Here is a 13,153-nt window from a genome sequence, read left to right as displayed (position 1 = left end):
TCTCTCTCGGATGAGTGTGTACTGAAGACAAAGACCCTCCAGCATTCCTACTAAGCTCCCAGCTAGATTCGGATGGAGGCACTGCGCTATAGAGAAAACTACAAGAGGTCGGCCTAAAGGGGCTACAATAAAATTTTTCAGAATAATTTTGGTGGAATTTTTGTCATACATTTAGCGTACACAAAAAATTCTACGTTAACAAATGCCTCAGACAGATGCCATGCTGTGACATTTATCACCATATAGTTCGAAAAAAGGATATGTTAATGACTCTTCAGGGTGGGAAAGGGTAGTTTGGTTTTTATTTCACTCTTTTCCATCCTGCAAAAAAAAAAGTTTACGTTAAAGAAAATGTGCCACCATTTTTTTTTCACCCTTTTTTTTCTAATCTCTTTTTATTTCTCATTCACTTCTATGGGAGAGTTCTCTAGGCCTTTTCTGTGACTTGTGCAGAGGTCATTCTGCAAGGAAAGAATAAATAAACTTAGACAATCACCTATTGTGAATAGTAGATTCTGTCGTATCTATACACAGTGGAGATATCATTACAGCCAGGAGTAGAATAACAGATAAGGAGATAACGGCAGTAAAGTGATTTGTATAGACAAAGAAGTGGTGCTTATTATTAGGCTTAGTGTCCAGTGCAAAAACTGCAGGGTTTTATGGGTTTTGTTTAAATATAGCTGGTGACACGAAAAATGAAAAACAACCTCACCAAAAATTCTTTAAAACTTTGTTGAGCATAAAAACATGATTTAAACAATAGATCATTTTCTGATGACGGATTTACTTTAATGTGATTATTTATTTTACACAATGGATCTCTATGGTGATGGATGCCACAGTATGGCATCTGTCTGAGGCATCTAATAACATGTATAGAAAATGTGACCTGAACCAAGTCGAACGTCTATGGTCTCTTTCACACGACCTTATGACTTTTTCAGTGTTTTGCGGTCCGTTTTTCACAGATCCCTTGTTCCGTTTTTTGTTTCCGTTGTGTTTCCTTTTCTGTTCTGTTTTTCCATATGGCTGGTCATAACATTTTCAATAGATGGTTCCACAAAAAACAGAACGGATACGGAAGACATACGGATGCATTTCAGTATTTGTTCCGTTTTTTTTGCGGACCCATTAACTTGAATAGATCCACGGAAAGTGATTTGCGGGCAATAATAGGACATGTTCTATCTTTCAACGGAACGGAAAAACTGAACTACGGAAACGGAATGCATGCCTTTTTTTTTTTTTTTGTGGAACCATTGAAATGAATGGTTCCGTATACAAACCGTATACGAAACACAAAAAACGGGAGAAAAAAAAAACTGTTTTGTGAAAGAAGGCCTAAGGCATACTTTTTATTTATTTTTTTCAGCGATTTTTCAAATCTTGAAAATGCCATGCTAAGATACGCGTCCTTCTTTCTCGTATGTATCGTGGCCTGATCATGTGTTTGAACGACCTGAACTTACAGCTTCATAGGAATATGCAATGCTGTGAATTCAGTTCAGTTAACCTTGTGGTCAGACCATGACTCATGTGACAAGAATGCACGGATAACACGCTGGAACAAGGTTTTTAAGGTTCGCTTCACACATAATTTTTTATGCCTTTTCTTTGGCCCAATGAAAACACCACTAGGAAACGGGCTATATGGGGACATGGTTGACATGTGTTAAAATGTATTTCAATAGTGCTGCAATGTTGTGACTGCAACGCAAAATTTGCAGAAAAATGTTACTTGTATGATTTTTTTTTTTGTGACTGTTGCATCGTAGCATGTCCTATAGTGACCTCATTGAAATTCATTACATGAATTGTCACCTTGTAGCCGTACTTAAATTAATTTCACATGCAAGCAAAAACTGTGCTGCCACGAAAAATGACATGGCTTTAAATGTCTGCTGCTAAAAGCATTTTAATATTTTATTGCTGCAGTATAACGCAGCAAAACAGCAGTTCATTGCTTGACTATTAAAAAGTGCTTTTAGCTGCAAGCATTTAAAACAGGGCAGATATCTATGTTAACATGGTTTTTGCCCACATCCCAAGTGCACATCAGAAATGGTGCATCTGAAATGTGTACACCTAGACTCATCGGGGCACATTTACTAAAGTGTCGCTGCCTGTTTTCATGAGAAAAAGCCTATCTACGAATGTCTTATTTTTTAAGTCTCTGCCACCCCAACGACACTGATAGGAGCTTGATCCCACCTCCCGAGGACATGAAGTCCCAAATAAAAAGACTCCTCCTCCTGCATGCTTCAGTTTCTGTTTCCTTTCCCTCAGGACATGTGAAAACCTCCGACCACCCTTCACATCTATTCATCGATCAGCCTGGTAGGAAGCAGAGGCGCCAGGAGGGGTGAGAGCTCCCCTTCTCTGTTTTGAGGTGTAAGCCCTTTCATTGAGACAGTCCTAGCTGTGTGTTTAGAGGGACACGTGGGATCTGACAGGTGGTGCATCCTTGACAGATGGGAATCCTCTGTGGGCAGTGCATACTACAATTGCAGCCAGGGTAAATTCAGTTTGCCTGGGTTTTATTCCCTGATGCTTCAAAAATATGGTGAACACTATATTTCAGAATATAATAGCTGGAATAAATACGTTGATAAATCTTCTTCCCTCCACACAGCATAATATAACTCTCTGCCTACAACCACCACTAGGGAGAGCTCAATGCATAGGAGCTTATACAGTTAATATTGTACTCTAATCATCTCTTTGCACTGAGCTGCCCCTTGTGGTGGCTGCATGGAAATTGGAAATGTAGAGTTTTCACATCTTAGACTAAGGCCTCATGCACACGGACGTTTTTTTTCACGGTCCGCAAAACGGGGTTCCGTTGGTCCGTGATCCGTGACCGTTTTTGCTTCCGTTGTGCTTCCGTGTGTCCGTGTTCCCGTTTTTTTTGCGGACCGTCAGAAATCTAGGAATGGTAAAAAAAATTTAATTTTAATAACTCCACCCAGGATACTGGTATAAATGAGGGGCACCTGAGTATGGATTTGTGGCCATTTTCTGTAGTCTTTCCAGAGTACAGAGGTTATTTTGGCTGCTCTCTTTGCTGTATCACCATGTCTGATTCTGAGGACGAGGTCTTGCTGCATTGGCTGGTTTCTCGGCGTTGGGGACAGCGCACTCCTTTGGTGAATGAGGAACCGAGGAGAAGGCGACGATTTTGGGTCCATCCGATTGTTTCCCAACGGCACCGGAAAGGACACTTCCATACGCTATACCAAGATCTTCGCCGCCATCCGGAGAAGTTCTATTCCTTCTGTCGGATGTCAGTGGGTACCTTTGACCGATTGCTGTCGTCTCTACGTACTGTCCTTACCTTTATGGACACCAATATGAGGCGCAGCATTACTCCTGAGGAAAGGCTCATCGTCACGTTGAGGTAAGCAGTATAGTACTTGTTAAGTTTCACCAGAAATGTGCACTGCTTGTGTTAGGAGTAACATGTGCTCCAAAATGGCTGCTGTGAGACATGTGCTACTGTTTGCTGAAGTAGCATTTCTTTGCCCTTTTTTTCTTTTGGGGGGGGGGGGGGAGTTTAATGGTTTGTTTCTTTACACATTAATCACAGTTACATGACCTAACATTTTTGGTGTTTTTTTTACCATTTGGATACTGTGCAAAACTTGTGTTCAGCTATCGTCCTCCAGACACTCCAAAAATACACTGCACTCGCCAGGCGTTTGCTAAAAATGGTGTTTAATACACTCAGTCCGGCGTGATTCAGCAGCTGTAACCTTCCTTTCAGAGTTATTAATCTGTCAACAATTTTCATCCTATACTGTCGAGTGCCGTGGTTTTTGATAGTGTCTGAATGAAATTGGTCCCTCTGTCAGGATCTCTCTCTGCGTGCACCACCTTGGTCCAAGTCGATGTACCAGTCTGGACCCTATTTGGGATGATTGTGCTGCTGGCAACCCACGAGATTTCCAGCTATCGTCCTCATCATGCATAATGTTCACATAATTGTGCACTTGCTCAGCATTTACTGCATTAAAAAGGGTCTAAACATAGTTGTTGTCACTTAGTTGTGGTAGTACTGCCCACACACAGGGCCTTGAGTGCCGACTATGGCACCCGTCCCATAGGTTCCCCACCACTAGACATATGGTGTTTTCAATCGTGGAGTGTATACAGCATTATACTAGAATCCTGAATCTGTTCTTACCTGCAATTTGTTGATGACTGTTTTTTTTTTCCCCCTTTTTCCTACAGATTCCTTGCCACTGGGAACTCTTTTGCATCCCTGCATTTTGAGTTTCTTTTAGGGACCTCAACGATCTCGAGAATTGTACGACATACTTGCCATGTCATCTGGCAGCAAATCCGAGAGACGGTGATGCCACAGCCCAAGGTGGACGATTGGCTTCGGATCGCTGAGGGCTTCCAAAATTCTGCGCAGTTCTCAAACTGCATCGGGGCAATGGATGGCAAGCACATCCGTGTGAAGAAGCCGCCACACTCAGGGAGCCGTTTCTTCAATTATAAACAGTTTTTCTCGGTAGTGCTGATGGCTGTTGCTGACAGTCATTACCGGTTTATAATGGTAGATATCGGGTCCTATGGAAGCACTGCGGATGCTCGCATCTTTAGTGCTTCTAGAATGGGTGAGCGGCTTCGTGCCAACCAGCTTGCCCTGCCCGAGTCCAGAAGACTGCCCGGATATGCAGGTCCGCCGGCTCCATTTGTCATCGTGGCGGATGAAGGGTTTGCATTGACTCCACATGTTATGCGGCCCTTCCCAAAGCGTGGTTTGGATGTCAGGAGGCGTATCTTCAACTACCGGTTGACTCGTGCCCGTCGGTATGTGGAGTGCGCTTTCGGGATACTCTCTAGCAAGTGGAGGGTGTTTCTGTCATCCATACAGATGGATCCGGAGAATGCTACCCTGGTGATTCAAGCTTGTGTTGTTCTACACAACTTCACCAGGATTCACGAGGCTTCCTCTTCTCTTGACATGGAAGATCTTCCTACGTCATCAGATTTGGGTTTGGAAAGGACCCTGCATAGACGACCTGGGACTGCAGGCATTGCAGTTCGGGAACTCTTTGCAGACTACTTTATCAGCCCAGAGGGGTCTTTGCCATGGCAGAGGGACGCTATTCGTGGCAGTTTTTGAAATCTTCTGGGCTCTTTAGTTTTTTTTTTTTTCTAGCTAAATTACTAAAAATGATTGTGTTAGTTGAGTGTAGGGACTCGCAAGATAATGAGGACCCTTGACGTGGGCTTGCGGGCTGAGATTTTTTGGACATCACATATTTCAAAACAAAATATTAATGATGTTTCTGTCTAAATGGAATTTTTCAGAAACATCTTGATATTTTGCTCTTATGGTCCAAAAAGTTTTCTAATACCTCATCTGCACAGGAACCCTAAATAAAGATCTTTATCGTCCAAATAAAGTGTGGCTTTCTGAGATACAGTGTGTGTAGCTTTTGTTTTAGAATGCATTTTAAAATGTACATGTTGTGTGTAGTGTGCAAATAAAACAATAGTCAAATTTTTTGGGACCCAAACCAAACTTTAGTCAAAATAAGGGGTCACCCAAAACACTGGCAATGAAAAAAATCTTACAACACACAAATAACATAAAAATAAAGTGCTTAATATAAAACAACCCTCCCAAATTACAAATCTAGAAGGTCCCGCGTGAATGAGCCCGGTGCAAATGTGGACCGTGGCCTAACCTGGGCCTGTGTTGGGGCACCAGTTGGTAATTGGGGCTGGTAAAGGGGCTGGCCCCCAGGATGAATAGGCCCCTGAGGTGGAAGGTACTGGGGAAGGGGGGGGGGCATAAGAAGGGCCTTGGGTGGGTTGGGGTGGGAATGAATATGGGGCAGGATTTGGCTGCTGGCCTGCATTTTCAACCTGGAGTTTCAATGCATGCAATGGCCCAATGAGGTCTCCATGGTTGGGGCAAGTAAACATTTTTATGACCATATTTAAGCAAGCCATGCAGTCTGGCTGCTCATTCGCAGGGACCTGCTGCAGTAGCGGCCCCAGTCCCCTCAACAGTTGCTCCTCCTTGCCATCACTCCTCCTCTGGGCCAGAAAATCGATGACTCGGGCATCAATTACTTCCCGACTCTCTGGCACAGAGGAAGAGGGAGGGACACGGCGGCGATGTCTGGGCTGGGGTTGAACTATCCGCGGTGGACTGGATAGTGGTTGGGGGCCTTGGCTCTGGGTGGAGTCCTCGGGGTCCTCAGCCGGCGTGGGAGCAGGACTTGTGGCGGGGGAGAAAACCGCAGGGGTCTCACTCCCAGACGTCTCGGAATCAGCCGAGGGATCCAGACTGTCCACAGTTCTGAAATGGAATTTCCAAAAAAAGTACATTACATTTTGGCCTGGATTACATTTATAAATACACAGACTATATATTAGTTAGAATCTGGCGTGTGTCTCCAAATTAGATACAGAGTGGTAGCATAGATCAGACATTTGATTTTAATTACTCACTACTAGCTTAGAGGTGAACAGTGCAAAATCGAGAAAAATAGTCATTTGACATGTAACGCCAGCAGAAGTCTTGGAAAGGCATAATGTTACTGAAAATGGCAAACATTGTTTGCCGTTTGGAGCTGTCCAACAACTGAAGAGGTTTCAACATTCAAGGGCCGAAACCAGTGCCAACGGCATCTCGTCAGGATGTGACCCGCTACCACCATCCAAAGTATCAAGCGGAAAATAGATTTGAGTATACGATCATTTACTAAGAATGTACATGTACCAGCCCTCTATTGACCATGGTGAGAGTATTACTTTTAATCCTGCTGGTCAACCGTAGTTGGAACATCATTATAATCCTTTTTCTATGGATCCGTTTTTTTGACATTTTCATAGTTTTCAGAAAGGAATCAATGTTGGCTTTGGTTCAGTACCATTTAAGCAATATAAATGACAATACCAATACCTAAGGAGTTCCATTTTCAAATACATACCAAAGTAAGGGAATCGGTCTATATTAAACCAAAGTGGCATTGTCCCAAAACTAAAATATGAAATACATATTCGGCCCTCCTATTCGGCCCTTCCAATTCTTGCGGGCAAACTAGATGATCTACTGTATGAGGAAATAAAGCGTGCACTGTGCACGTGTCATCTGCCTTCTCCTATTTCTTGTTCATATTGCAAACATCTTAGTCCCTAGACGGACAATAAATGTATTGTACACCAAAAAAACAGAGAGGGGAGGCGCAATCTGCACACTACACGTGTCGTTTCAGCAAACAGATCATAAGCGGTGGGCCCCGGATTAACCACACCCCAAAAATAATGTAGACTAACAACACCAGGCATGTACAAACTGTTGCCCACCAGCTGATGCACAACTACAACTCCCAACCGGACAGGTAAGTTTACAGCTAGTCAGCTATGCTGCGAGTTTGCGTTGTTATACAGCTGGATGGAGTCAGTTATGACATGCCTGCACTAGAGAAAGTATAGATCAACAATACAAGAACACAACTGGATCCTTTAAATTCTGGTTCTGTTTTACCCGTCTACATACTACCGAAAGTGTGCCCTTTCAATACATTCATAGTAAAAACAGAAAACTACTTACGGCCTCAAATCCATTACTGGCCTTAAGAACTGCAGCTGGGCAGTGTATATGTAGGCCCGTTTTTTTGAGGTTCCTTCCCCACTCCGGCCTTTGTTGCTAACCTCTCGCCGGAATTGGTCGCGGCAACTCGCCCATCTTGTTTTGGTTTGCTTGACTGTTTAAAAATGAAATGAAAGACAATTGTGAGATCTACTTTTTTTTGGAAAAACTACATTTTTTCAAAAAAAACAAAATAAAAAGGGAAAAGGAAAATGCGCAAAATAAGCAATAATGGAAAAAGCACATGATACAGTCCAGCAGGTGTGTGGATGCAAGCCATTAGGACTAATAAACGTTACAATATGTGAAGGAGACAACTGTAAGATGCTCAATTTCAAGGTAAAAAGTAGCCAGACGTTATTATACATGAGTACTGAATGCTGTCGCAAAGGGCAGGACAGCCATTTAAATATGGAAATGGAATTTAATACACGTCTCTATAATAAGCCAGGTACAGGGCTTTCGGAAAAATGAGGCGGTACAACAAAGAAAACACTATGGTGCCCTCTGGAAATTACAAACTACATATTTGGCCCACACAGAGGAAAATGACAGCACATCTACATTGCTATCACTTACCTAATTCAGCACGACCTCGGCTATCCGCTTTGGCCCATTCATGCTTGCGTAGGCTCCGGGCCACTTGTTCCCATGAGGCCTCCTTTTTAACCCGGTCGCAATACGAGTTGGCCCGGATGTCCCAAAGTTCGGGCCTCTCCTGGACCAGGGTTATCAACTTTTCTACATTAAACCTTGACATGGTGGCTGCTGAAAACTGGAAAAATGGCTGCCTCACCACACACCAGCTTGTCTGCACAGGAGGCTCGAAATTACCATATCCTGTGACCATATACTTCCTGTATCTATTTTTTTAAGAATTTATTGGCACAAGTTTTGGCAGACAATTTGACCATGTCAGAAGTATGAAATAAAACGGGCGCGGACACGGGCGCGGCCACGGATGACAAACGGGTGTGCAAACGCGTTTTTCACGGCCCCATTGACTTGAATGGGGCCGTGAACCGTTGGCCGTGAAAAAAATAGGACAGGTTATATTTTTTTCACGGCCTCGAAACACGGGTCACGGGCGCGGTGTAAAAACGGTGCACAAGCCGAGTTTTCAACGGCCCCATTGAAAGTCAATGGAGCCGCAGAAAAAAACATCTAACGGCACAACGGCCACGGATGCACACAACGGTCGTGTGCATGAGGCCTTAGGCCACTTGCAGATGAGCGTGACCGGATTAAGTCCGAATGTGCTGCGAATGCGTTCAGTGAAAAATGTGCGATTTTGCAGGCAAAGTCATTCAGTTTTGCCTGTGATCACGTTCAGTTGTTTAGTTTTTATCACGCGGGTGCAATGCGTTTTGATGCGTTTTGCACGTGCGTAATAAAAAACGGAATGTATACAAACAACATCTCTTAGCAACCATCCGTGAAAAACGCATCGTATCCGCACATCCACTTGCAGATGCGATGCAATTTTCACGCAGCTTCATTCACTTGTATGGGGCCAGTGTTGCGTAAAAATATAGAACATGCTGCAATTTTCACGCAACGCACAAGTAATGCGTTAAAACCAATGCACATGTACACAGCCCCATTGAAATGAATGGGTCTGGATTCCGTCCGGGCGCAATGCGTTCGCATCACGCATTGCACCTGAGCGTAATACTCGCTCGTGTGAAAGGGGCCTTAGAGTTTAGCGCCGGTCCCAATAGCAATCGCATAGTCTGCCACTATTGAAGGTACACCATTTTCTGTGTGTGAACCCACCCTTACAATCTAGCTTCTAAATGAAAACACAACCATGGGACTAGGTGTATAATTTTATGTAGCATTTGTTTTGCATGGCTTTGCAATAGTATTTAGTAAGTAGCATATCAAATTAGTACATTATTAGCATTTGACGTTGTGCAAGTGATGTGTATTATGACAGATCTGGCTAATTTCTGTTCATCTGTATGAGGCATGACCTCAACTTGCCATGGTAACACCGCTGAGATTTGGCCATTGTGCTAGTAGCAGGAGGGAGTAACCATAGATTTATTTATTTTTTTTCCTGTTTCACAAAGCAACCTATGTGTTTGAAGGTAAATTGGCATGGTTATTCAGCGTTTCCTTGATATGTATTGTATTTTAGCTTTTAGAAATTACTCAAATTTCTGCCACTGGCTAACAAAGTAGTTGGCTCATAATGTATGTGGCCCCGATTTATCATGTCTTTACTCCAGAATTCTGCCTTCAAAAATTCATAACATAGGAGCAATTTTATTTTATTTTTTTACTCACTTGTGCAAACATTTTTGAATATTTACATCAGACACTCCAGTTTTAAAATATGGGTAGGGAAGAGAGTGTGGTTAGCCATGTTAATGAGTTTCACTCCAGACTAAGCACAGATATACAGTTGTGTTCAAAATTATTCAACCCCCACTGAAATCGTGTGTTTTGGCCAGTTTGACATTGATTTTGATCATTTCAGTCATCTTGTTTACAATTAAATCAAAGAGGCACTTGTAAGTCAGACAAATATAACATAACATTTATAATGAAATAACCACAAATGTATTTTCTGTGCTCACATCATTTTCAGTTTTATTCAACCCCCAAGTGACATTCAATCTTAGTACTTAGTACAACATCCTGTTCCAGTTATAACAGCTTTTAAACATGAAGCATAGCTTGACACAAGTGTCTTGCAGCGATCTACGGGTATCTTCGCCCATTCTTCATGGGCAAAAGCCTCCAGTTCAGTCACATTCTTAGGCTTGCGCGCTGCAACTGCTTTCTTTAAGTCCCACCAGAGGTTCTCAATCAGATTTAAGTCTGGTGACTGCGATGGCCACGTCAAAATGTTCCAGCCTTTAATCTGCAACCTTGCTCTAGTGGACTTGGAGGTATGCTTGGGATCATTGTCCTGTTGAAAGGTCCAACGTCTCCCAAGCCTCAGGTTTGTGACGGACTGCATCACATTTTCATCCAATATCTCCTGGTACTGAAAAGAATTCATGGTACTTTGCACACGCTGAAGCTTCCCTGTACCTGTAGAAGCAAAACAGCCCCAAAGCATGATTGACCCCCCCCCCCCGCCATGCTTCACAGTAGGCAAGGTGTTATTTTCTTCATAGGCCTTGTTCTTCCTCCTCCAAACATAGCGTTGATCCATGGGCCCAAACAGTTCTAATTTTGTTTCATCAGTCCACAGATCACTATCCCCAAACTTTTGTGGTTTGTCCACATGACTTTTGGCATACTGCAGTCGACTCTTCTTATTCTTTGGAGACAGCAAGGGGTGCGCCTGGGAGTGCTGGCATGGAGGCCTTCATTACGCAGTGTGCGCCTTATTGTCTGAGCTGAAACTTCAGTACCCACATCTGACAAATCTTTTTTCAGTTCCCCAGCAGTCACACAGGGACTTCAGGTAGCGCACAGCAGTCGAAGTCAGCATCTTCTTTCTGCCACGACCAGGTAGCGTTTCAACAGTGCCCTTTGCCTTGAATTTGCGAATGATGCTTCCTATGGTGTCTCTTGGTATGTTTAACATCTTTGCAATCTTATTATAGCCATTGCCCTTCCTGTGAAGAGAAATCACCTCTTCTCTTGTCTTCCTGGACCATTCTCTTGACTTCACCATGTTTGTAAATACACTAGTAAATGTCTAGAAGGAGCTGAGTATCACAGTCCTTTTAAATCTGCCTAATTGGCGCTTATTATGCTTGATTGCTGCTCCTTGACATCCACAGGTGTTTTCAATACCTGATCGAAAACACTTGAAGAGTATTCTTAACCGCTTGCCGCCACGCTAACGCCGAAAGGCGTCATCGCGGCGGCTCTCCCAGGTCACACTAACGCCAATAGGCGTCATCTCGCGTGAGCTGAGATTTCCTGTGAACGCGCGCACGCAGGCGCGCGCGCTCACAGGAACGGAAGGTAAGCGAGTGGATCTCCAGCCTGCCAGCAGCGATCGCTCGCTGGCAGGCTGGAGATGTGATTTCTTTAACCCCTAACAGGTATATTAGACGCTGTTTTGATAACAGTGTCTAATATACCTGCTACCTGGTCCTCTGGTGGTCCCTTTTGTTAGGATCGACCACCAGAGGACTCAGGCAGCTCACTAAAGTAGCACCAAACACCACTACACTACACTACACCCCCCCTGTCACTTATTAACACTTTATAAACCACTGATCAGCCCATATAGACTTCCTGATCACCCCCCTGTCATTGATCACCCCCCTGTCATTGATCACCCCCTGTAAGGCTCCATTCAGAGGTCCGTATGATTTTTACGGATCCACGGATACATGGATCGGATCCGCAAAACGCATACGGACGTCTGAATGGAGCCTTACAGGGGGGTGATCAATGACAAGGGGGTGATCACGCATATAGACTTCCTGATCACTTCCCTGTCATTGATCACCCCCCTGTAAGGCTCCATTCAGACGTCCATATGATTTTTACGGATCCACTGATACATGGATCGGATCCGCAAAACACATGCGGACGTCTGAATGGAGCCTTACAGGGGGGTGATCAATGACAGAGGAGTGATCACCCATATAGACTCCCTGATCACCTCTGTCATTGATCACCCCCCTGTAAGGCTCCATTCAGACGTCCGTATGATTTTTACGGATCCACGGATACATGGATCGGATCCGCAAAACGCATACAGACGTCTGAATGGAGCCTTACAGGGGGGTGATCAGTGACAGGGGGGTGATCACCCCATATACACTCCCTGATCACCCCCTGTCATTGATCACCCCCTGTCATTGATCACCCCCCTGTAAGGCTCCATTCAGACGTCCGTATGATTTTTTACGGATCCACGGATACATGGATCGGATCCGCAAAACACATGCGGACGTCTGAATGGAGTCTTACAGGGGGGTGATCAATGACAGAGGGGTGATCACCCATATAGACTCCCTGATCACCTCCGTCATTGATCACCCCCTGTAAGGCTCCATTCAGACGTCCGCATGTGTTTTGCGGATCCGATCCATGTATCCGTGGATCCGTAAAAAATCATACGGACGTCTGAATGGAGCCTTACAGGGGGGTGATCAATGACGGAGGTGATCAGGGAGTCTATATGGGTGATCACCCCTCTGTCATTGATCACCCCCCTGTAAGGCTCCATTCAGACGTCCGCATGTGTTTTGCGGATCCGATCCATGTATCCGTGGATCCGTAAAAAATCATACGGACGTCTGAATGGAGCCTTACAGGGGGGTGATCAATGACGGAGGTGATCAGGGAGTCTATATGGATGATCACCCCTCTGTCATTGATCACCCCCCTGCAAGGCTCCATTCAGACGTCCGCATATGTTTTGCGGATCCGATCCATGTATCCGTGGATCCGTAAAAAATCATACGGACGTCTGAATGGAGCCTTACAGGGGGGTGATCAATGACGAAGGTGATCAGGGAGTCTATATGGGTGATCACCCCTCTGTCATTAATCACCCCCCTGTAAGGCTCCATTCAGACGTCCGCATGTGTTTTGCAGATCCGATCC

General features: G+C 44.3%; 1 protein-coding gene across 1 annotated transcript; it reads right to left on the bottom strand.

Annotated features, from left to right (window-relative positions):
- Nucleotides 1-427: 427 nt before the first annotated feature.
- On the bottom strand, nt 428-8,667 carry LOC122942071. Its single transcript, XM_044299562.1, has 4 exons — nt 8,201-8,667; nt 7,583-7,736; nt 6,032-6,325; nt 428-461 (listed from the first exon to the last, which is right to left on the bottom strand). The coding sequence occupies exons 1-4, from the start codon at nt 8,469-8,471 to the stop codon at nt 428-430; spliced, it is 753 nt and encodes a 250-aa protein (XP_044155497.1). The 5' UTR covers nt 8,472-8,667.
- Nucleotides 8,668-13,153: the final 4,486 nt, after the last annotated feature.

Source organism: Bufo gargarizans, chromosome 6, assembly GCF_014858855.1.
Source record: "Bufo gargarizans isolate SCDJY-AF-19 chromosome 6, ASM1485885v1, whole genome shotgun sequence".
NCBI classification, from domain to species: Eukaryota; Metazoa; Chordata; class Amphibia; order Anura; family Bufonidae; genus Bufo; species Bufo gargarizans.
Note: the sequence above shows the minus strand (reverse complement) of the source record. Positions and strands in the feature narration are given on the sequence as shown.